Here is a 25,658-nt window from a genome sequence, read left to right on the forward strand (position 1 = left end):
ATCGACACCGCACCAACACTAATAACTCTTTCAATTCAGCCAGGTAACGCTTTCAGCGACCTCCGATATTTCTGAGAGAGAACACCCCGCCATTTTCAAGGCAAAATGCAACTGACAGGCGACGTACATGCAAATTTAAAACCTCGGTTCTCGGACTGAAGCAGGAAAGATAACACACACACTGAACACTAGTGCCACCAAAGATGACCAAAATCAGAGCTATCGATAGTGAGACCATGAATTCGCAGGTGAGGTAGCATTGACTCTGTCCGTCTGGTTTTTGACAAGGGAGAGAGCCGGATTTCAAACAGAGTTTAAACAGAAACCTCCATCCCTGTTAACGAGGTTGCTCGCTAATTTAATCTCAACTGCCTCCCTAATAACACTATCCGAACAGGTGCACGTGCATGCCAATATCTCGGTGTTATTATATAACATGGGGTGACCAGTATCCAAGCAATGTTCGACAATAACAGATCTACTTGGCTGCTGTAATCGTGTGTGCCGTTTATACTCAGTATATCGGTCCTCCACGGTCCTGATAGTTTGACCAATACATGCCATGCCGCAGCTACAAGGAATGCGATATACACCCGCCTTACGCAGACCAAGATCATCCTTAACAGAACCCAAAAGCACTGTAATTTTAGATGGAGGTCGGAAAACACTTCACATCGTATTTCCGTAAAATACGACCGATCTTGTAGGAAGTGTTTCCTACGTAAGGCAAAAAGGCAATAGACTTAGGCGTCCACTCAGAATTATCAATCACCCGATGTACAGTTGGTCGATAGCGCAACGCACGTTCAATCTGTCTATCACTATAACAAGGTAACATCCTCTTCCACCTCCATCGTAAAACGGAAGTTCGGCTGGATCGACTTCAGATGTTCTAGAAAGGCATTCAAATTCTCCATACTATGAGGCCAAACAACATAGGTATCGTCAACATATCTAAAGAAACAGGCGTGTTTCAAAGGCACCGACTCCAATGCACGTTCGCCGGCCGTTGTGGCCGAGCGGTTCTAGACGCTTCAGTCCGGAACCACGCTGCTGATACGGTGGCAGGTTCGAATCCTGCCTCGGGCATGGATGTGTGTGATGTCCTTAGGTTAGTTAGGTTAAACTAGTTCTAAGTTCTAGGGGACTGATGACCTACGATGTGGAGTCCCATAGTGCTCAGAGCCATTTGAACCATTTTTTTCCAATGCACGTTCCTCGAAGTCTGCATGTACGTCGCCTGTCCGTTGCACTTTGCCTTGAAAATGGCGGGGTGTTCTCCCGCCGAAATATCGGCGGTCGCTGAAAGTGTTACCTGGCTGAATTCCCGGATGTTATTTGAAAGTTGTATACGCCAGGAGAAACTCAGGTCTCACTAATAACTCTAGTTGACGCAACATTACGAACAGAAAACATGATATGCTACACAATACCCAGTATTACAATGTAGCACGTAGTTGCCACGTGATAAACAATATTTTTGTGCATCGTTGATGGCTGTATATACGAGGGGTGTCCAGAAAGTAAGTTCCGATCAGTCGCGAAATGGAAACGACTATGAAAATCCGATAAAGCTTTGCACAGATGTGTTGGGCAGTGTCTCTAGTAGCACCCTAGTTAGCATCACGTCGCTCTTCTCATTTCTGAGCTCGCAGTGAGTGCGTAAAGATGTCTAGAAAATAGTGTCTCCCGCCATGTACGTGGGCCTGGTGAGAAATTTCGCCTGAAGCTATGCAGCCAACATTACATAACTGTCGTGCGGTTTCTTCTCCAAGACAATTCTCAGCCGCATTCTGGAGGGGCAATGAAGATGCTCCTGCATCGTTTTCAATTGGAAATGTTTGATTACCCACAATACAGCCCGTAATTGTCTCTCTCTGAGTTTCATGTCTGCTCACATGAAACGCTGGCTATGAAAACAACATTTTGGCACAGACAACGAGCTGTAGGCCAGAGTAGAGAATTGGCGAAAAGCACTGGCGGCTGCCTTCTATGATGAGGGTAGTGGAAAGTTGGTACAACGCTACGACAAAAGTCTAAGTCAGAACGGCGACTACGTAGAGAAGTAGCTGGATGGTGTAGCTAAGTGTTACAAATAATACATTTCTGATTTTCACTGTGGTCTCCATTTCGCGATCAATCGGAACTTACTTTCTGGACAGCCCTCGTATAACGTCAGGTACACATGAATTTGAATAAAAATTAGCAGCCACAAGATAAAGATGATGATGATATTTGGTTTGCGTGGCTCTCAACTGCGTGGTTATCAGCGCCCGTACAAATTCCCAATCGTTTCACTGTCCAGTCTCACCACTTTTCCCGAATGGCGATGAAACGACGAGGACGACATAAACACCCAGTGCCAAGGCGGAGAAAATCCCAGGCCTGGCCGTGAATCGAAACCGACACAAGATACAGAATGACTGCTTTTAAGAAGTACCTGTTTACAATCGCGAAGTTTTTCGCGGTGAATTTTGTTGTATTGAACGTTCTCGCGTTAAGTCACTATGAAATACCCAGCTATTGGCAGTATTCACCGTTGTCTTGAACAGAAAAGCGAATGTGGGAGAAGTAACAGAGTCCCACTAATGTAACTGGTGTAGCAGTGGCGACTGTGGGCAGAGATTACATTGGCGCCAACGGTGAAATCTCTCAGTGCATTTCTGATTCCGAGACTCAAGGCGTACGATACAGGATACAGTGTTTAAGTATTCCAGTCAGCCTCCCCCCCCCCCTTCCCTCTCCCGCCTCCTTTGTTCCTCAGCCATTGACTACCTGAGTCAGTGTTCAACCTCTGTTGTCCTAAACGTGGATAGAACGTTTAATTCCAGTATACTTAATATAGTACTGAAAAAAACTGTCGTTTTTTCCCAAACTACTGATAAAATTTTCCATCTTCGTGTTGTTAGTAGCTTATACGGTAACTACCAGCTTGTTCATCGACATTGAAATTTGAGATGTTGTGCATTAAAACGGCGTTATTACTATTACAGTGTGGTCAGTGTGTATGGGAAGAACCAGAGGTAAAAGTACATGGTGGGCAAAGTATTTTTTCATTGTTATTTTTGTTTGTTGGGTGTAGTGGCTCCCGCAATGCCTGTGCATGTCAAGTGACTTTATGCAGCATCCACAGATGGAAAACCAGATGAAACTTTTTCTTTATGTTTTGAATATGTCCTGTAGGTATATTGTTCCGCTACGGCTCCATTCGGTGTGCGGGAAGTAATGATACAACTGCTTCAGATGTTCGGAGAAAACTTTTTTCTGATTTCAGTCTGGCATAGTGTTCTTACACCCCATCCAATGTGAGCACTTCCGTTCTTGGACTTCCGTTCTTGTTTTCCTCTCTTGTTTCTAGCACATCTTATGTACCATCTTTGTTTTCTCGTAGCTTACAATTATTTTCCTGAGAATTGCAAAATCTTCATGAACAGTAAGAATAGTGCACTTATCTGAATTTATTAGAATTTAAATGGGGTTGCAATGTGCTGGTCAACCAAGGACCCCAATGGAGAGGAGTAATGCAGGGGAAGCATGTTTTGTACTGTGGATAGGTAGCCTTCTGTTCTGAGAAGGAATTGTGGGTAGCACTTGCGACACACCACGAATTCATTCGTCATTCATTCTAACACACACACACATACACACACACACACACACACACACACACACACACACACACACACACACACACACAGCACACGTACACAAACTAAATATCATTCATCTTTCATCATTCTGAAAATAAAAGTGTTCCAAGAAAAGTCTTTCATTCTATAGAGTTTAGTTAGATGCTAAGGTGGTGCGAGACGGGGAACTAAATTACAGGCCCATATCATTAACGTCGATATGCAGCAGGATTTTGGAACATATATTTCGTCCGGACATTATGAATTACCTCGAAGAAAACGGTCTATTGACACTCAGTTAATATGGCTTTAGAAAACATAGTTCTTGTGAAACACAACTAACTCTTTACTCGTATAAAGTGTTTAATGCTATTGACAACGGATTTCAAATGGGTTCCGTATTTCTGCATTCTGTCAGAGACAGGAAAGGACCTGGAGGAGTAGCTGAACGGAATGGACAGTGTCTTGAAAGGAGGATATAAGGTGAATATCAACAATGGAATGTAGTCGAATTAAGTCGGGTGATGCTGAGGGAATTAGATAAGGTAATGAGCCACTAAAAGTAGTAAATGAGTTTTGCTATTTGGGGAGCAAAATAACTGATGATGTTCGACGTAGAGAGGATATAAAATGTAGAATGGCAATGGCAAGAAAAGCGTTTCTGAAGAAGGGAAATTTGTTAACATCGAGTATAGATTTAAGAGTCGGGAAGTCGTTTCTGAAAGTATTTGTGTGGAGTGTAGTCATGTATGGAAGTGAAACATGGACGATAAATGGTTTGGATAAGAAGAGAATAGAAGCTTTAGAAATGTGGTGCTACAGAAGAATGCTGAAGATTAGATGGGTAGAAGAGAAATTTGTGGCACAACTTGACTAGAAGAAGGTATCGGTTGGTAGGACATGCTCTGAGGCATCAAGGGATCACCAATTTAGTATTGGAGGGCAGTGTGGAGGGTAAAAATCGTAGAGGGAGATGAATACACTAAGCAGATTCAGAAAGATGTAGGCTGCAATAGGTACTGGGAGATGAAGAAGCTTGCTCAGGATAGATTAGCATGGAGAGCTGCATCAAACCAGTCCCTGGACTGAAGACCACAACAACAACATGGAATAGCGTCTCAGATATGTGACTAGATTCGTGATTTCCTGTCAGAGAGGTCACAGTTCGCAGTAATTGACAGAAAATTATATAGTAAAACAGAAGTGATTTGTGGCGTTCCCCAATGCAGTGTTATAGCCCCTCTGCTCTTCCTTATATATATACAGGTTTTGAGAGACAATATGAGCAACCGTCTTAGGTTGTTTGCAGATGACGCTGTCGTTTATCGACTAGTAAAGTCATCAGGAGATCAAAACAAATTGCAAAACGATTTAGAAAAGGTATCTGTATGGCGCGAAAATTGGCGAATGACCCTAAATATCGAAAAGTGTGACGTAATCAACATGAGTGCTAAAAGGAATCCGTTAAACTTCGGTTACACGATAACTCAGTCAAGTGTAAACGCCGTAAATTCAATAAATACCTAGGATATACGATTCGAACAAATAAATTGGAAGGAACACACAGAAAATGTTGTGGGGAAGGCTAACCAAAGACTGTGTTTTATTGGGAGGACACTTAGAAAATGTAACAGACCTACTAAGGAGACTGCCTATACTACGCTTGTCCGTCCTCTTTTAGAATACTGCTGCGCGCTGTGGGATCCTTACCAGGTAGAACTGACGGAGGACGTCGAAAAACTTCAAAGAAAGGCAGCACGTTCTGTATTATAGCGAAATATGGGAGAGAGTGTCACTGAAATGATACAGGATTTGAGCTGGACATTATTAAAAGAATGGCGTTTCTCGCTGCGACGGAATCTTCAGACGAAATTCCGATTACCAACTTTCTCCTCCGAATGCGAAAATATTTTGTTGACGCAGACCTACATAGCGAGAAACGATCACCACACTAAAGTAAGGGAAGTCAGAGCTTGCACGGAAAGGTATAGTGTTCATTCTTTCCGCGCTCGGTACGAGATTGAAATAACAGAGAATTTTGAAGATGGTTCGATGAACCCTCTGCCAGGCACTTAAATGAGATTCACAGAGTATACATGTAGATTTAGAGAGATGTACGAGTAGGACAGACGGCAGGGTGTGTGTGTGTGTGTGTGCGGGGGGGGGGGGGGGGTACTAGCTTATGTCTTAATGTCTGATTGTACTCAGTGGTGATGGTCTAAGAAAGAGTGGGATCCATTGGACTAGAGTAATGTATTGTCGACCGTTGCAACCCCTCTTTGTAAGCACTGGCATTGTGCTAGCTGGACAGCTGGAAGCGCTTTGGAGTTGTCGAGTGTTTCCTTTCGCTGGCTTTATGGGATGTTTCTAAAACCACACTCTGTAGTGCTCCGCTGTCCCTGTTCGTTAATACATGGGGTTTTGCCTGACCTTGCTTTAGTTGCAGTTGTTCCTTCGTGTTTCCGCTTCATAATCACTTCACGATCTCTCGACTTGTGCAGCTTTAGGTGGGTTGCAATTTCCCTGGTGGATTCGTTAAGCAGGTGACATTCAATGGCTAGCCGATTTTCGAAGTCATTCAGCTCTTCCGGGCGAAACATTCTGCCGTTAATTCCCTACTGACAACACAATCCTCCCTGCATCCTTTTATATTGGCGAGTCCCACTCTCGTGACACATAGTAGTCAGTTCCGCATTACGTATGGGTTTCAGGATGCTTTTTGATCGAATAGCGTACACTGCTGTATTCCTGTCTTCTCCTAACCTTACATCGGACATGCTAAGCCAGTTGCAGGGAAATCTACAGTTTATTGTGGATTGCAAAAAATTCGATGCTACTTCGTCAATTCTTACAACCAGTCACTTTCAATAACACCACTCATTATGAACGAATAGTGCCGTTACTCGTTTCGAGCAGGCAGACACATCGTCAGACGGGTTTTGTCGTTGAAAACTACATTCAGCTTGGAGTGTACATACGATGTCTTACGTTTTTCGTTGGAGTGATGCTTCCAAGGGGTGGGGTTCACTTATAATTTTGTCACAACGAAGAACCGCCGTCATTTTCGTAATAATCAAAGGAAGCTAAATCTATTTTTAAACGTGGACAGCCGCCTGAATATAAAACTGTAGGTTCGAAGCCGGCAATGACGCTATTTGTCCTTAATAAAAAGCGTTACTATTAAAAACGGATGATTTCTGTTTTTAATGTCATGTAATAATTAACCCATATTTTTATACGACCACAATCTCACCACGTCACTTTTCGAAAAAATAGCATGTAGTTGACATCACAGTGCTTCAGTAATGTGAAGTCTTTAGAGTGCGAGAATGCGGCTGTTTCAGAAAATTGGAAATTTGTCGTAAGTTCTGTGGTACCAAACTGCTGAGGTCATCGGTCCCTAAGCTTACACACTACTTGATTTAACTTAAAGTAACTTACGCTAAGGACAACACACACCCATGCCCGAGGGAAAACTCGAACCTCCGACGGAGGGAGCCACGCGAACCGTGACAAGGCGCCTGGGACCGTTCGGATACCCCGCGCGGCGCGGTCGTTTCGATTACGTTACTGAAATTACAGTTATTACAATCGATTGCTCACGAAATTCACTACGTCGCTCGTACAGTCTTGCTTTGCTATAACGGGCCACCTGGCTCTGTATATTAGGTTGCCTTCTCAGGAACTGCGCCTGGTAGGGACTGGGATACATCGATATCGAAAACATTCATTTGTGCTACGACTGTCCTGCTCCATTTTTGTACTCGTATTTTGCGTTACTCTCTCCTGCAAATGAATAGTCGCACATACTCACGACAGTGTAGATGATCGCGACTTATCGCTAGCAGAGAATTTTAAATTAATAATATACTGTCAGCAGAGCAATAGTCTTTTCTAAAATTCGGAATTTGCGAAACACAGAAACACAAAAAAGTAGTTATTGGTTGTTCTGCTTCCAGCATCAAAGCCATCAGTGCCAAATAATAAAATCACCTGCGGGCGAAAACCTCAGAGCGTAATTAGTTCCTGCGTTGTGTCCATGTGCGAAACGGGGACACTGCACCGGCACCTTTAGCTAATGGAACAGCTGCCGTCTGATACAGGCCGTAATTAATATTGCCCCTTACAGCTGTTTGGCCTCTGTATTCCCCCCCCCCCCACCCCCACCCTTTCCAGCCTCACACCCCTCGGTCTCCAACTGCAGGCAAAGACGGTACAGAATCTTTCTCATAACGTATTTATTTTATTATTGTTCAGTTAATTTAACCTTTACGTGGCTCAATTTCAGTCTCTATTCTCTTTCTCGTGCTGTCCTCTGCCAACTGAAGCCTCTGACTTTCATCATTTCTTTTGCCGACAGTCGGCTGATGTGCTTTGTGGTCTTCGTCTTTCTCTGGGACTTCACTTTGAGGCTTTCTCCGCCTTCAACCACTTCTTCGTGCGAAATGTCCTGCCCACCTCTACTTCCAGAACGTCCTGAACTATTGTTACTGCTCTTATGTTTTAACTTCTTTTCTGATCTTTTTTTAGCGAGACCTAGCTTTCTCAGCTGTTTCAAGTTTTCTTTTGAAAACCTCGTGTAAAATCGAGGTTTCTTAATGTCTTATATCTTAATTCAGGAGAATACAAACTTTCCTAAGTTTACTGACATATTAGATTTAAAAATGGTTACGTTTCTTCGACAAGGCCTGCAACATAGTTTGAATCGGCCTTAAGTTTCATGTTTCAAGTGATCTTAGATATCAATTAACTCTTCCAGATAAACATATTCGTCAACATTTTGTAAACGGTTTTTGTTCACTATTATTGATCTTGCAGTTACTCACTTGTTGTGCATAATAGTTGTTTCGGACAGATATATCTTAAGGCCCACTTTCTCGCAACTATTTGATCAATCTTGTATATAAGATTGCAGTTCTGTCATATTGTTCGCTAGGATTACTCTATCATCAGCAATTCTGAAGTTAGTCAGTCTTTTCCCATTTACTCTAATTCCCCATTATTTCCAAATACTCTTGAACATAGCATTCTCGACGACTGCCTTGGATGGTTTCGAGGATTAGTGTAATCCTGCTTTACTCCTCTTCCAGTGGAAAATTAGTTCATTTTCCTGCGCTGACAGCAATCATCGATGTATCGTAGATGTTACATAGCATGGTTACGTACCTTGCTTTTAGGGTCACTGCCTATATGACTGGAATGTGGGTGAGAAAATCAAAAGACTTTTACCAGCAACAAAGGATACGCCCAGTGACGCTTCGTATTGATTGGCTCTAGTAACTACTTGATGAAGTGTGTGTACATCATCAATTGTGGTATAGCCATTGGGGAATACGTCTTGTTCTGTGGGGTGTGTGTCCTCCACAGCAGCGTCGATACGACTGATTCTCTGTACCTGAGTGTTGTAGTCATGCAAGACAGGAATGTATTCTCTGTATACACTTATAGTAGCTCAGAAACTGGAAAGCAGGGCTTTTTGAATGAATATCCTTATTTGCTGTAGAAGGCCAATACGAAAAAGTTTGATCTGGTGTTATTGTGCTGTTTAAAGGTATTCGTGTGTCCTACCTGGTACAGTGGGGATGTTGTTTGCACTCACCTTTGGGTTTTTGCCGTCACCTGGAGTGTCCATGAGTAGCTGCAGGTCTGGAATGTGCATCTCGTGGAACAGGCTGCGGGTGTCCCTCCGTGCCTCCGCCGACGTCATTATCTGTCGGCAAACAGAATTCAGTTGTACGTTGAAATCACCCATTTTCTTTTTTGCGTGCTTATAAAAGAATGAGCTCCTTTTTCCACTTATAATGTGTGTGTCTGTTGTCTAGAGAGAGAGAGAGAGAGAGAGAGAGAGAGAGAGAGAAACAGGCCTGCTATTAAAAATGGGGTTCTTTTTCACGAATAACGCGTGTGTGTGTTTTATGTAGAGGTAGAGAGAGAGGGAGAGACAGAGAGAAAGAGAGAGAGAGAGAGAGAGAGAGAGAGAGAGAGAGAGAAGCGGTGGTTGGGCGGCAATGATCGACAATAATAGTAATAATGTACGTAGGAAGCTGGTATCAACTTAAAGCAAGAGGAAGAGGCAAGGAACAAAACAGTGATTCTTGATAATATTGCACATTACAGTGCGAAGCAACAGAGCGCGACACCTATCGTGAATTACGGTGGGAAGGACATGCCAAAGTAAGCCATAGTAAAACAGGGGCGTGCTAAGGAACTGCTTGTAAAACGTCTGGGATATAACCAACGTAATACTGATTTCTGTAAACTTTTTTGTTTTGAGTTCTTCTGAGAGCTAACGAGCGTCTAGTGCATTCAGAGTGATCGATCACGAACGTTATATTTTAAAATATGGTTCTGAGAATACTCAAGTTTGCTGAGACACGAATTGGTTAAGATATGAAATTTTCGTTCAAGACTTTTTTCATCTACCAGCTGCTTATATAAAAAGCACTTTACAGCAAAGTTAAGAAATTTACAAAGAATATGAAGCAATTTCAAATTTCGATGTATGCATATATCAAGTTTTTGTAAAAGTCGATACACAATTATCGACTTTTTATTTTTTTTCTCGTGTTATAGTTAGTGTTTAGGACGTCCTAGCTTTTAAATTTCAGGGTGTTTTAATACGCACATAGAGGTGGTTAAACTGAAGCGATTGTATGTTCGATGAAAAAAAAAGAATTGAAGAGAAGATTATATTCAAAATGTTTGTTGCGTAAAAACAGTACCACTACAGTAAATATTCGTAAGTCACGAATCACTTATTAATATCATCATTTCTTTAGTATGTTTTAAAAGTTACTTAATCCTTTACTCATTCCTGTCAATTTGATTTATTTTTTCCATCTCATTCGCTAACCATGCCTTGTTATTGCTTGCTCGGCTCCTGAACAGTAAACCTCTTCAGATTTGATTCCCTCTGCGCAGTTGCTACACGTCACCGTAGGGTATGATCATATCCGAGTAAAACTTAACGAAGAAACTACTGGACACAGCATTAATTAGACTGATATTTCTGAAATGACCTATATTTATCACCGTACCTACTATTAGTTGTACTTACACATGTAATACTGGAACATACGAACACGGGTGGCAGAACGGTGCTTACAGGATATTGAAACAGCTCAACAGACTGGTAAGAGACAATGAAATAAACCAGGTAACACAATAAGAGCAGTGATTAGCATACTAGAAGGATCTTTGGAGAACTATGGAGGAAGAAGTCGAACGCACACAGAAAATACTGTAGCAGATAACAGAGCCGGCGGCATTAGTGCGAGCTTTAAAACAGATAAAAGATAAAAATAGCTGTAGAGTGCGATAGTACTGCTTAATTTGATTCCAGATTAAGACCAGAAGATTTACAATGTTTATGAAGATCTCTTGTAGAAGCAGATACATTCCATTGCAGTGGAAGCATGCAATGACGGCAGTGTATTCGAGAAAGCCGACCAGTGAATACGACTGTGTTGGCTGCAATGCATCGATTTTCTTGTATCATTTGTTAGAGAGGCAGAGAGAGAGAGAGAGAGAGAGAGAGAGAGAGAGAGAGAGAGAGATAGTGAGGGAGGGACAAACTGGAAAATTTATTTCTTTTGCTGCAATCTGTGGCTATAAAAGTTTTTTGTTTTCAGACTGATGACAGTTTGGAGTAAAAGAAACATGCAAAATGATGATCTTGGTAGCTCCTGATGAGGTCGCTGACCGTTCTATTGGGGCTGATTATAAAAGTCAATGTTTTGGTCAGATTTTATTAAAAGTTATTACCGGTTTCGGCTTTTCAGACATCAGATGTAAAAATATACCAGCGACATGTAGGCAGATAGTGAGCTCACGCGTCTACATGTCGCTTCTACGTTTCAAGAGGTGGTGATGACTGCAAAGCCGAAACCGGTAATCTATGTTACACTACTGGCCATTAAAAATGCTACACCACGAAGATGGCGTGCTACAGGCGCGAAATTTAACCGACAGCAAGAAGATGCTGTGATATACAAATGATTAGCTTTTCAGAGCATTCACACAAGATTGGGGCCGGTGGCGACACCTACAACGTGCTGACATGAGGAAAGTTTCCAACCGATTTCTCATACACAAACAGCAGTTGACCGGCGTTGCCTGGTGAAACGTTGTTGTGATGCCTCGTGTAAGGAGGAGAAATGCGTACCATCACGTTTCCGACTTTGATAAAGGTCGGATTTTAGCCTATCGCGATTGTGGTTTATCGTGTCGTGACATTGCTGCTGGCGTCGGTCGAGATCCAATGACTGTTAGCAGAATATGTTTCGGTGGGTTCAGGAGGGTAATACGGAACGCCGTGCTGGATCCCAACGGCCTCATATCACTAGAAGTCCAGATGACACGCATCTTATCCACATGGCTGTAACGGATCGTGCAGTCACGTCTCGATGCCTGAGTCAACAGATAGGGACGTTTGCAAGACAACAACCATCTGCACGAACAGTTCGACGACGTTTGCAGCAGCATGGACTATCAGCTCGGAGACCATGGCTGCGGTTACCCTTGACGCTGCATCACAGACAGGAGCGCCTGCGATGGTGTACTCAACGACGAACCTGGCTGCACGAACGGCAAAACGTCATTTTTTCGGATGAATCCAGGTTATGTTTACAGCATCGTGATGGTCGCATCCGTGTTTGGCCACATCGCGGTGAACTCACGTTGGAAGCGTGTATTCGTCATCGCCATACTGGCGTATCACCCGGCGTGATGGTATGGGGTGCCATTGGTTACACGTCTCGGTCACCTCTTGTTCGCATTGACGGCACTTTCAACAGTGGACGTTACATTTCAGATGTGTTGCGACCCGTGACTCTACCCTTCATTCGATCCCTGCAAAACCGTACATTTCAGCAGGATAATGCACGAACGCATTTACAGGTCATGTACGGGCCTTTCTGGATACAGAAAATGTTCGACTGCTGCCCTGGCCAGCACATTCTCCAGATCTCTCACCAACTGAAAACGTCTGGTCAATGGTGGCCGAGCAACTGGCTCGTCACAATACGCCAGTCAGTACTCTTGATGAACTGTGGTATTGTGTTGAAGCTGCATGGGCAGCTGTAGCTGTACACGACATCCAAGCTCTCTTTCACTCAATGCCCAGGCGTATCAAGGCCGTCATTACGGCCAAAGGTCATTGTTCTGGGTACTGATTTCTCAGGATCTGTGCACCCAAATTGCGTGAAAGTGTAATCACATGTCAGTTTTAGTATAATATATTAGTCCAATGAATACCCGTTTATCATCTGCATTTCTTCTTGGTGTAGCAATTTTAATGGCCAGTAGTGTAATAATATGTTATGTGATCAAAAGAAACAAATTCTGCACTCTGTGGGTGAGTGTTTTTTATTCGCGACTGTGATATTTGGAGATTATTTTGGAGTTGAGGCCAGCTTTGGCGCGGCAGGCAGCGGCTCACCTTGGCTAGTTCGGTGCTGAAGGTGAGGATCTCGTCGGCGAAGCCCTCGGCGAAGGCCTCCATGTCGTCCTCGGGCTCGACCCTGTTGTCGAGGCGCCTCTCGAACGCGTGCACCATGTCGCGCACGTAGCGCCGGTACTCGGACAGCTCGGTGGCGAAGCGCGAGGGGTCCAGCAGGTAGCGTTCGCTGATGCCCGGAGCCACCTGGTCCACCTGGGGAGAGAGTTCACAGGCTGGCAGTCCGCGGCGCGGGCTACGAGCTGACGGGGTGGGCATACGTGGCAAACGCAGGCATCCCTACCCGGGATACAGGGGCCTTTTGGAAACCGCTACCTGTAGCGCCTTACTTGCTTTACTACCAGTTTTACTCTACAACCGAGAGCGCCTTTGGGTATGCGTTCCCCTGACAGCAACATGTTAGAGATTCAAAACTCCGGTCAGCACAGTCGTCGACACAGAATGTTGTAAGCAGGATAAGCACCCAGCTTGCACCATTTTGCGTTAGTGGTGGCGCTGAGCAGAGATTTCAAACTTTAACGTGTTGCCATCAGGCAAGGAACATCTGAAGGTGTAACTGAAGACGCTCTCATTGGGGAGTGAAACTAGTAGAGTAATTAAAACTTCCGGGCTAAGAGGCCGTGGTCCAATAGTAGAAATACTTCTCCCTGACGTTTCGTTGCCAGCTGCGGGCAACATCATCTGAGGTGAGTCAGTCGTAGACTCACCTCAGATGATGTTGCCCGCAGCTGGCAACGAAACGTCAGGGAGAAGTATTTCTACTATTGGACCACGGCCTCTTAGCCCGGAAGTTTTAATTACTGAAGACGCCGGCCGTGAAAGCCTACACGCTATGATTAGAAACTAGTAGAGTTAGGATCTATCAAAACTACGGTGCGGTAGTGCAGGTGCACTAAGTAAATTATGTTCTAAATGGTAGCATGCGAAGGGAAAGAATGTGTAACAGAGAAACTGGGAGTCGAAGCACAGCACATCACATCATTAACACAGCACAGCACATCATTGACTATTACTCCACTATGCATTTTATATCCTTACACAATACAAATTGCATTTTATAAGAAATAAAAGTCGATTGCGTAACTTCTGCGCTTTTATGTAAACAAAACAATTACTTTTGGTGCAAGTACAGTTTACATGCACAAACATTACACACACACACACACACACACACACACACACACACACATATATATATATATATATATATATATATATATATATATATATATATATATATATATATGCCAAGTGTTTCCTGTTATAACAGATAAACGCGAAAAAATGGCTCAAATGGCTCTAAGCACTATGGGACTTAACATCTGAGGTCATCAATTCCCTAGACTTAGAACTACTTAAACCTAACTAACCTAAGAATGACTGGGTCAGAAGAAGGCCGCTGCAATCGTGGCCGAAACGTTGGTTTTTCTATAGCACCAGTAGTTTTTACATTATGACGCGGTACCAAACCCAGAAAACTTTTATGTCGACTGACTCTGGCCGCGGAAGCCTACGTAATTATATAACCTAAGGACATCACACACATCCATGCCCGAGGCAGGATTTCGAACCTGCGACCGCAGCAGCAAAGCAGTTCCGGACTGAAGCGCCTAGAACCGCTCGCCCACAGCGGCCGGCTAAACGCTAAGTTTAGTTATGAATATCAGAATCATCTTTTATGTAAGTTCGACAAAGTATTGAACCGATGTTTGATATATTTTTGTTATGCGGTTTTTGTTGAGGAAATTGCGTTTTCTAGCGTTGCGAGGTAAAGCTGTATTGTTTTCTTTACTTTTACTACAACATCCCCCTGTTTCACTTTACAAATCAACAATTTGCGAACAAAAACCTGAAGTAAAAATTGACACTTTCACTTTTGCTATAAATAATATTTACTTTTAACCGACAGACAAGAGGTTAAATATGTAGAAAGAAAATATCCTGGAGATTACCTGGCCGTTTATATATCCTCACTCGGTTTCCAGATGGCTGAGAGTTTCCGGTTTTTAGAGAAATCTAGTAATACATTGATTGCAAACGTAATGAAAGCGATCTTTATGAGGCAACACCCGATGGGTATGTGACACACCTAACGTACAGATAATGTGGGTACGACCTTAAGTGGCCAAAGCTACTAGAAAAATTAACACAGTCTACGCATATTTAATGATAGTCTGTGATAGCCTATGGTATTCTTACAACTCTAGAAACGTATGGCGGTTTTTCTGAACATTAATTTCCAAACCTTTTACATCTGATACGTAGGCATTTCAGAAAGTAAGTTAAACTTGTGACACCACACCCACACCCAACAAGAAAAATGGCACATTGTCAGAAGATAGTACATGTTTGGAGTTTCTAGCACACACAGTTCTGCTATGATACGGATAACAGGTGCAACACAGTCCGGGAGTGAAGTGGCGCAGCACCTGAAAACTTATTCCAAAGTTGAATATGCGGGACAATGTGATTTTTGTGGACAAAACGTAAAGTGCACCGAGATACACCGGGTCACTCTGGCGGTAGGTGGATAAAACGCTATGCCACGTGCAGCCATAGTGAAACGATGCCATCAGTTTAACACAGGCCGCACAGATGTGGGTGATGCTGATTGGGAAGTCAGGTTCCGCACCAAGCCATGTCCGTCTTTTCGGAAAGCTGAAAGATATGTGGGGAGAAAGATATTTTCCAACGATGAGGATGTTCACAATGCCAAAAGATGGTTCTCGATTTGCTCTGTGGCCAAGGAGGGGATTTCTACGGTCGAGGCATTGAACAATTGTGCAACATTCTGACCCTTGTTTACAGAGACTTGGTGGCTATGCTGAGAAACTTCGTCACGTGCCTGTGTCGCTTTAAAGAACAGCGCAGCACCTGATGATACCTCGTTGGCGTGCCATGATACTGAGTAAGTTAATTTATGAATTATCATTGTACACATTCCACATACCACTGAAAAGAAAATGGCGAGTGAAACGGCCATACGTGTTCCTGAGGAAGGTACTATGACTACCAGTAACGTTTCAGATTATCAAATTTACGAGGGCTATTCGGAAAGTAAGGTTCGATAGGTCACGAAATGGAAACGACAGTGAAAATTCGATGAACAGATGTGTTGGACAGAGTCTCTAGCACTCCCGTTGAGCACGTCACATCGCTCTTTTCTGTACTGAACACGCAGTGAGTGCTTAAAGATGAGCAGTAGTGTCGCCCACCAAGTATGGGTGCCCGCTGAGACGTTTCGCCTGATTTCATGCAACCCCGCCTAACATACCTGTCATGCATTTCCTTCCTCATGACAATTCTTGGCTGCACGCCCCTGCCGCGTTTTTGACATCAGACGTGGCTCCTTCTGATGTTGATATGTGCTCACACGAACCGTTGGCGTGAAGACAACATTTGGCACAAACGAGCTGCAGTCCAGTAGAGAAAATTGTCGGAAAGCTCAGGAGGCTGCCTTCTATCACGATAGTATTGGGAAGTTGGTACATCGCTACGACAGGTGTCTCAGTCGGAGTGTTGACTATGTAGAGAGCTAGGTGGAACGTGTAACAAATGGCTGCAAACAAAACGTTTTTCATTTTCACTGTGGTTTCCATTTCGGGACCGATTGGTCCTTACTTTCCGAGTAGCCCTCGTAAATGTGATAACCCGAAACATTACTGGTTGTCACGATACCTTCCTCTGAAACACGTATGTTCGTTTCCCTCGCCATATTTTTTTCAGTGCTATGCAATGTACAGAGGTAATTCAAAAATTTAGTTACTGAGTATTATGTCAGGCCAAGGAGATTTCATCTAGTGCTTCATTGTTCTTTAAAATGATACAAAAATACGACAATGTTCCTCACCATAGCAACCAAGTCAAAAAATCATCAATCTGTAATATTGTACAATCTATGGCAGGTGGACATTAATGAATAGTTAAAATATATGGAGCAGCAAATCGTGTAATCTTCAATTCTGTTCGATCAGTGGTTTACATACAATAAGCACTATGCGATCTACGAAAGCAAATTTTTTAAAAAAGGTTATTGAAAGTATTTGTTGGGCAATGCAAGTACGTTCTTAACAACGTAGGACTAGTTAGATAATAACGAAGAGAAGTTTGGTAAAAAAAATTGAGGCAACTTAACAATAGTAAAACACTTCTGCCCTTTGTAAAGATAACATTACAGTACAATATAGATTTTTTTTCTTTTTCCTCTGCTTCCTTTTTCTTTGTTTTCTGCTTTATTTTCTTGGTACATTGGAAGATTTCTTTTAGAATGAGTTTTGCAACTTTATTTCTTTGTGCTCCTATTACGTTTTTCTTCCTGTCAAAAACTGCACACACCTTTCACAACACGTTTTCACACTTTTATGTTTCTCTTCCTGTTAAAAATCTGAGCAAAAACTCTGTAATGGATAAAAATATCTTCTTTCAGCTCAAAATATCACTCACTATGGAGAGATTAAGGAAAGGCAAACCTACTTTATTAGCATTTTAGACTTAGAGAAAGCTTTTGACAATGTTGACTGGAATGCTCTCTTTCAAATTCTGAAGGTGGCAGGGATAAACTACAGGGAGCGAAAGGCTATTTACAATTTGTACAGAAACCAGATGGCAGTTATAAGAGTCGAGGGGCATGAAAGGGAAGTAGTGGTTGGAAAGGGAGTGAGACAGGGTTGTAGCCTGTCCCTGATGTTGTTCAATCTGTATATTGAGCAAGCAGTAAAGGAAACAAAAGAAAAATTCGGAGTAGGAATTAAAATCTATGGAGAAGAAATAAAAACTTTGAGGTTCGCCGATGGCATTGTAATTCTGTCAGAGACAGCAAAGGACTTGGAAGAGCAGCTGAACGGAATGGCCAGTGTCTTGAAAGGAGGATATAAGATGAACATCAACAAAAACAAAATGGGGATAAAGGAATGTAGTCGAATTAAGTCGGGTGATGCTGAGGGAATTAGATTAGGAAATGAGACACTTAAAGTAGTAAAGGAGTTTTACTATTTGGGGAGCAAAATAACTGATGATGGTCGAAGTAGAGAAGATATAAAATGTAGACTGGCAATGGCAAGGAAAGCTTCTGAAGAAGAGAAATTTGTTAACATCGAGTATAGATTTAAGTGTCAGGAAGTCGTTTCTGAAAGTATTTGTATGGAGTGTAGCCATGTATGGAAGTGAAACATGGACGATAAATAGTTTGGACAAGAAGAGAATAGACGCTTTCGAAATGTGGTGCTACAGAAGAATGCTGAAGATAAGGTGGGTAGATCACATAACTAATGAGGAGGTATTGAATAGGATTGGGGAGAAGAGGAGTTTGTGGCACAACTTGACAAGAAGACGGGACCGGTTGGTAGGACATGTTGTGAGGCATCAAGGGATCACAAATTTAGCATTAGAGGGCAGCGTGGAGGGTAAAAATCGTAGAGGGCGACAAAGAGATGAATACACTAAGCAGATTCAGAAGGATGTAGGTTGCAGTAAGTACTGGGAGATGAAGAGGCCTGCACGGGATAGAGTAGCATGGAAAGCTGCATCAAACCAGTCTCAGGACTGAAGACCACAACAACAACAACATGGAGAGATGCTGAGTCGGTTTTAAATGCAAGAAAATGGAAACTCTGGTGCACAAAATGAAAACTAGACATCATTGATTTGCTACTGATGAAATGTGAAGTATACATATAGTGTGTTTTGTGTGTGTGTGTGTGTGTGTCGTATTCTGCGCCTACGTCTACAGCCAGATGCGTACTCCGCAAGCCGCCGTCCAGTGTGTGGCACGATTGCTGGTCATTTTCTGTCTTGTTCCACTCTCAAACAGAGCGAGCAAAAAGTGATTACCTGTGTGCCTCCACACGGGCCCTATTCTCTCTACTATTATCTTCGTGGTTCTCACACGAAATAGACATTGGCGTCAGAGTAGAATCGTTCAGCAGTCGGCCCCAAATGCTGGTTCTCTTGATTTTCTCAAAACTTTTCCTCGAGTGATTCTCTTCCCTCCATTTGAGTTCCAGAAGCGTTGCCGTAATGCTTGATTGTTGTTCGAACCTACGGGCAACAAATCTAGCAGTCCGTCTTGAATTACTTCGATGTATTCCTTTAATGCGACCTGGTGGCGATCACAAACACTCGGGCAGAACTCAAGTATGGGTCGCACTAGTGTTGTACAATCTGCCTCCCTTAGAGGCGAACGACACTTTCCTAAAATTCTCCTAACAAACCGAAGTCGGCCACTCGCCTTTCTTACATGCTCGATCCATTTCGTACCAGTATACAACATTACGCCTGGATATTTAATCCACATGCACACTTCTAACGCTGTACTGGAACACTTTCCTACTCATTTGCGTTAACTTACATTTTTCTACCTTTGAGCTAGCTGCCATTCATCATACACCAACTACAAATTTTGTCTCAGTCATCTTGTATCCTCCTACAGACACTCAGAGACGTCACCTTCCCTTACATCACAGCACGATCAGCGAACAGCCGCAGGCAGCTGCTTACCCTGTCCGCCAGATCATTTGTGTGTACAGAAAATAACAGCGACCCAATCACACTGCCCTGGGCCACTCCTAACGATACCCTTGTCTCTGATGGACACTGATCGTCGTGGACAGCATTCTGAGTTCTGTTACTTAAGAATTTTTCGAGCCACTCACATACCTGGGAACCTAATGCATATGGTTGTACCTTCGTTAACAGCTCGATTTGTGGTACCGTGTCCAACGCTTTACGGTAATCTAAGAATATGTAATCACCTATTAGTGACTGTTTTGTGGTTTACTGAATCTGCAGCGACTGGAGCAAATGCCAGGTCCTGTAAAGGCAAAGGATTTGGTAAAACACTCTAACCAAGGCTTGCAGACTAAAAGGTGACTGCTTATGGTAACTTACGGTAACAGATGGCATACATACATTCGCCTTAGTGTTTCTGCCACCGACTATAGTAATATAAGGAGCAGCCAAACGATAACGAGACAGAATGAAAAAAAGTATGCAAACAGTTTATTATTTGAAAAGTAATTGTCATAACAGTTAATACCTTTATTCAACTGCGAGGCAAGACGGTAAATGGTTCTGAGGAAAAATATTTGCTGTTGCCTACGGAACAATGATTGCACCCAGATGTGCACCTATTCGTTCAGAGCAAATCGACTTCGGGTGCACTTGTTGCCGAGATTGTTTCGACTACGCTGCAGAAGTTTCGTCAGGAAGTTCTTACACAACCTACATGCATTCGTGATCCCTCCCTATGCGATTCCCATACTTTTTGAACCCTGAAGAAAGACAATCGTTATCATCGATTTGCTTTTCCGAGTGCTCGCCTCGGTAGAATCATGGTTCCGTAGGCAACCGCAAACATTTTTCCATATAGGAATTGGCCGTCTTGTCTCACAGTGGAATAAATGTAACGAGAGTTATGGCGATTACATGTGGAATAATAAGCAGTGTACTTGCTTTTTTCCATCTGCCTCATTTTGATTTGACTGCCTCTTATACATTTCACTAAATCAGATTGCTATAATTTATCATACAAACATAAGAAAGAAAGGAACCTTAGTGTGTAATTTCCCATCAGTGATAAGAACACTGAAAACTGATACTGGACCAAGGATGGTAAAAAAACTGTCTTGTCGTGTAGAGAGTACCATCTCGGTGGTCGCTTCTAGAAATTTCTAGAGAAAACGCAAAAAAATTAGGGTAGGACTTGGTCCTTGCGAGTCTAACGCTATAACCATTCTGTCATACCATGTGGTATTCTTTGAATGTAGTTTTTAGTTTGACCACTGATAGTTTGCTAAATGGTCCAGTTTGATGCCGCTGATCTCGTGGAAGACGGGTACAGGGACTCTAACAAAGGGCTGTCGGTTGTTTGGAGTGCAGTATAGGGCCTGTGAGGGGGGTGCAGCAGTTTCATGTGCAGTGTATGAGAAGTAGGTCTGCACGTAGAGTGCAAAAACCGTGTGGCCGGATAGAGAGGAGAGGACGCCACACGCAGCGACCGTGTTAAGCAGTAGCTTCTGGGGCTGCAATCTGTCTGAAAGTGCTCAGTTTCAAATTTAAGAGGAGTGGTTCTCAGTGGGTGGTGTGAGCTACTCGAACCGCCGTTTAGGTGCCTGGGTGTGGAAAGTTCGTGTAATAAGGGTGCGTTATGTGTGGCTCTCATTACCACTTTTATTACAAAAGTCTTTACGAGTGCTACTTTAGTGTCCCTCATCTAATATGGAACTTCCATTGTATGCAAGGAGGGCTGCATCGAGCTCGTAATCCGGAGCTGCTAACCTAGTTATCACATGCGAGTACAGGGCGACGGAAAAAAAGATTACATAAATAAAACCCGGACCGGGCGTAGACGAACGATGGAGAAGAGGACGCTGCAGCTGAAATTTTATTTCTCTTTACGCCCCTTCTGCCTCTCCCGCTATCTGTTTTCTCTCTTTCTCTGTCTCTTTCGTTCCGTACGCCCCACCCTCCCCCCTTCTCTCCGACGTTAATGATGTCACCAGGTAGTTAACCTCTACTAAGCTTCCGTCAAAGAAAGTTTGAACACAACAGATCTACTGCTGTCAAGCCTGTATCAGCGGTGTGGGTCACAGCACCAAATAAATCCTTTCTTTAGCATGACCAGCTGTGTAATCTGTGGGCTCCTGCCCACTCGCCGCTTATAGGGGGCCTAAAGTATGCTGCTTTCTCGGATAGCTATACAACAATTCATTCAAATAACATTAATGGTTTTTATTAGAATAAAGTAGACCGACAATCTACATCTACATCTACATATATACTCCGCTAGCCACCACCAAGCGGTGTGCGGCGGAGGGCACAATTCGCGCCAAAGTTATATTCCCTGCCCCCTCTGTTCCACTCGCGGATCACGCGAGTGAGAAACGACTGTTTGAACGCCTCAGTACGAGCTCTTATTTCCCTTATCTTTGAATGGCGATCATAGCGCGATTTGAAAGTTGGTGGTAATAATATATGCTCTACATCCTCGGTGAAGATCGGATTTCGGAATTTAGTGAGCAGCCCCTTCCATTTAGCGCGCCGTCTATCTGCAAGAGTGCCCCACTTCAAACTTTCTATGAGATTTGTAACGCTCTCGCGATGGCTAAATGTACCAGTCACGAATATTGCCGCTCTTCTTTGGACCTTCTCAATGTCTTCAATCAGACCCAACAGGTAAGGGTCCCATACAGACGAACAATAAGACTGGACGAAGTAACGTACTGTAAACTATTTTCCTTGTTGAAGGCTTGCATCGCTTCAGGATTCTACCAATAAATCGCAATCTACAGTTCGCCTTACCCGTTAATTGTGTAATCTGATCATTCCATTTGAGATCATTTCGAATAGTCACATAGAGATACTTGACGTACGTTACCACTTTCAAAGACCGGGCATTTATTTTGTACTCATACATTATGGGGATTTTCGCCTTGTTATACGCAGTAGGTTACACTTACATTGACAGATAACTGCCAGTCATTACACCACGCATTAATTTTCTGCAAATCCTCATTGATTTCTTCACAACTTCCGTGTGATACTACTTTGCCGTAGACTACAGCATCATGACAAACAGTCTAATGGCGCTGTTAATACCACCAACCAGATCGTTTATGTAAATCATAAAAAGCAGAGGAACTATCACGCTGCCCTGGGGAACGCCTGAAGTTACGCTTGTTTCTGTTGAAGTCACCCCGCTCAGGACGACATACAGCTCCCAGTCTGTCAGAAAAGTATCTATCCAATCGCACATGTCATCGGATAGGCCGTAAGCGCGCACTTTTTGGAGCAAGCGACAGTGTATAACAGAGTCGAACGCCTTTCGAATGTCGAGAAATATGGCATCAACCTGGGAGCCGGTATCTAGAGCCTGTTGTATGTCACGCACAAAGAGGGCCAGCTGTGTCTCGCATGACCGCTGCGTCCTAAAACCGTGCTGGTTTCTGCAGATGAGCTTCGCAGAGTCTAGAACGGTCAAATCGATGTCAGTGAAGTTGGCCGGTAATTTTGTGCATTTGATTTTCTACCCTTTTTATAGATTGCTATGACCTGGGCCTTCTTCTAGTCCCGTGGAACTTTCCGCTGCTCCAATGATCTCTGATAGATGATGGATAAGAATGGTGCTATATTTGTAGCATTGTTGTTGTTGTTGTTGTTGTGGTCTTCCGTCCTGAGACTGGTTTGATGCATCTCTCCATGCTAATCTATCCTGTGCAAGCTCCTTCATCTCCCAACCTACATCCTTCTGAATCTGCTTAGTGTATTCATCTCTTGGTCTCCCTCTACGATTTTTACCCTCCACGCTGCCCTCCAATGCTAAATTTGTGATCCTTTGATGCCTCAGAACATGTCCTACCAACCGATCCCTTCTTCTAGTCAAGTTGTGCCACAAACTTCTCTTCTCCCCAATCCTATTCAACACCTTCTCATTAGTTACGTGATCTACCCACCTAATCTTCAACATTCTTCTGTAGCACCACATTTCGAAAGCTTCTATTCTCTTCTTGTCCAAACTATGTATCGTCCATGTCTATCTTGGCCACTATAATACGTTCACTATGCTGTTTGTAGTAGCTTACCCGCACTCCTATTTTTTTATTCATTATTAAACCTACTCCTGCATTACCCCTATTTGATTTTGTATTTATAGCCATAGTCAACATATAATCTTATGGGGATACCGTCTGGGCCCCTATGGCTTCCTGGCGTCTAAGGATCTTAACTGTTTTACAATCCCAGATACACTAAACACTATTTCAGCCATCCTTGCGTTTGTTCTATAACTGAAAGGGGGAATGGTGCTGCAATACTTAACTTTGGTTTACAATTAGTTGTCGCAAGCGATGGGCGACAAGCAAATAACCAATGTCCTTCGCTACAATGTCCATTCAAGCAATTAATGTAAGGCACAAGTGTCAGTATAACAGTTAGGATTACGGCTCTGCTACTGTGCGTCTTTTACTGTCCTGGTCTGCTATTGACGCTCTACTCCTGTCCGACCGAGGCTGGCAGCAGCGGCTCTTGTATTCTCTTCTTGTAGAGGCCGCTCCTGTTGTGGTGACGTCCCAGTCAGCGGGCTATCGGTTGATGTTGTCACACAGCTTTCTCTGCTCTTGCGTTCTCCATCTTCGTGCCGGCGTTTGTCGTTACTCCGGAACATAATGGATAATTTTTAAATGTATGTTATCACATGTTTATGTGAGACAAAGGAATGCGTTCTGCACTCAAACATACGTAGTTGGCCGTCTCCCGTTTGGAATCTGTCCCATTCATCTATCAATATTGCATTAATTAAGTCAGGAAATCTGCCACTTGATCATCATATTCAACCTGTGACATGAAAACTGTTAACAGTAACTTACAATTGACGTCATGCTGAACCGTTGTTTCTTACGGAAAAGATGGTTACATTTCGCTTTAGCAACGCTGACGGTCTATTTGACAATGAATTGACAATGAAGCCCAGTAAGTAATGTGTGAACCTGAAGGGTCCTAAACATTAAAATGGCAGTGTCGTACTCAGACATTCATTCGCCGTGCATATTTGATAGCGTCTGTCTTTATAGAATAGTTTTTGTCACCAGATGACTCATATAAAGAGGACTTCAAGAGCTACCAGAAGACACCTTGGAAGGCGTGTTTTTCATCTTCCCTGCTTCCATCGTCGCCCACACCCTGCCAAGCGGCTTCTAATCAAATTGTGGGCCTATGGAGCATCGTCTCACTTGTGGGACTGGATTCGTGATTTACTATCAGAGTGGTCGCATTTCTTACAAGGGAACCTCCCCATCGCACCCCCCTCAGATTTAGTTATAAGTTGGCACAGTGGATAGGTCTTGAAAAACTGAACACAGATCAATCGAGAAAACAGGAAGAAGTTGTTTGGAACTATGAAAAAATAAGGAAAATACACAAACTGAGTAGTCCATGGGCAAGATAGCCAACATCAAGGATAGTGTGAGTGCAGAAGCGCCGTGGTCCCGTGGTTAGCGTGAGCAGCTGCGGAACTAGAGGTCCTTGGTTTAAGTCTTCACTCAAGTGTAAAGTTTAATTTTTTATTTTCAGACAATTATTATCTGTCCGTCCGTTATGTTTTCATCATTTTTTTTTTGAGTGATTATCACTTCCACAAGAAAACCTAAATCGGACAACGTAGAAGAATCTTTTTACCCATTCGCCAAGTGTACAAGTTAGGTGAGTCGACAACATATTCCTATCATGTGACGCACATGCCGTCACCAGTATCGTATAGAATATATCAGACGTGTTTTCCTGTGGAGGAATCGGTTGACCTATGACATTGCGATCAAATGTTTTCGGTTCCCATTGGAGAGGCACGTCCTTTCGTCTACCAATCGCACGGTTTTGCGGTGCGGTCGCAAAACACAGACACTAAACTCATTACAGTGAACAGAGACGTCAATGAACGAACGGACATATCATAACTTAGCGAAAATAAAGAAAGTAATCTTTTCAGTCGAGGGAAGACTTGAACCAATGACCTCTCGTTCCGCAGTTGCTCACGCTAACCACGGGACCACGGCGCTCCTGCACTCACACCATCCTTGATGTTG

General features: G+C 43.2%; 1 protein-coding gene across 1 annotated transcript in view; it reads right to left on the reverse strand.

Annotated features, from left to right (window-relative positions):
- Positions 1 to 25,658, reverse strand: part of LOC126253707 (neprilysin-4-like) — an 823,274-nt gene that overhangs the window by 123,471 nt on the left and 674,145 nt on the right. Inside the window, exons 8-9 of the mRNA XM_049955239.1 lie at positions 13,069 to 13,281; positions 9,229 to 9,339 (exon numbers count right to left, since the gene is read on the reverse strand). Of these exons, the coding sequence (XP_049811196.1) occupies positions 9,229 to 9,339; positions 13,069 to 13,281 (324 nt within the window). The remainder of the gene's footprint in view (positions 1 to 9,228; positions 9,340 to 13,068; positions 13,282 to 25,658) is intronic.

This window comes from Schistocerca nitens, chromosome 4, assembly GCF_023898315.1.
Source record: "Schistocerca nitens isolate TAMUIC-IGC-003100 chromosome 4, iqSchNite1.1, whole genome shotgun sequence".
Classification (NCBI taxonomy): domain Eukaryota; kingdom Metazoa; phylum Arthropoda; class Insecta; order Orthoptera; family Acrididae; genus Schistocerca; species Schistocerca nitens.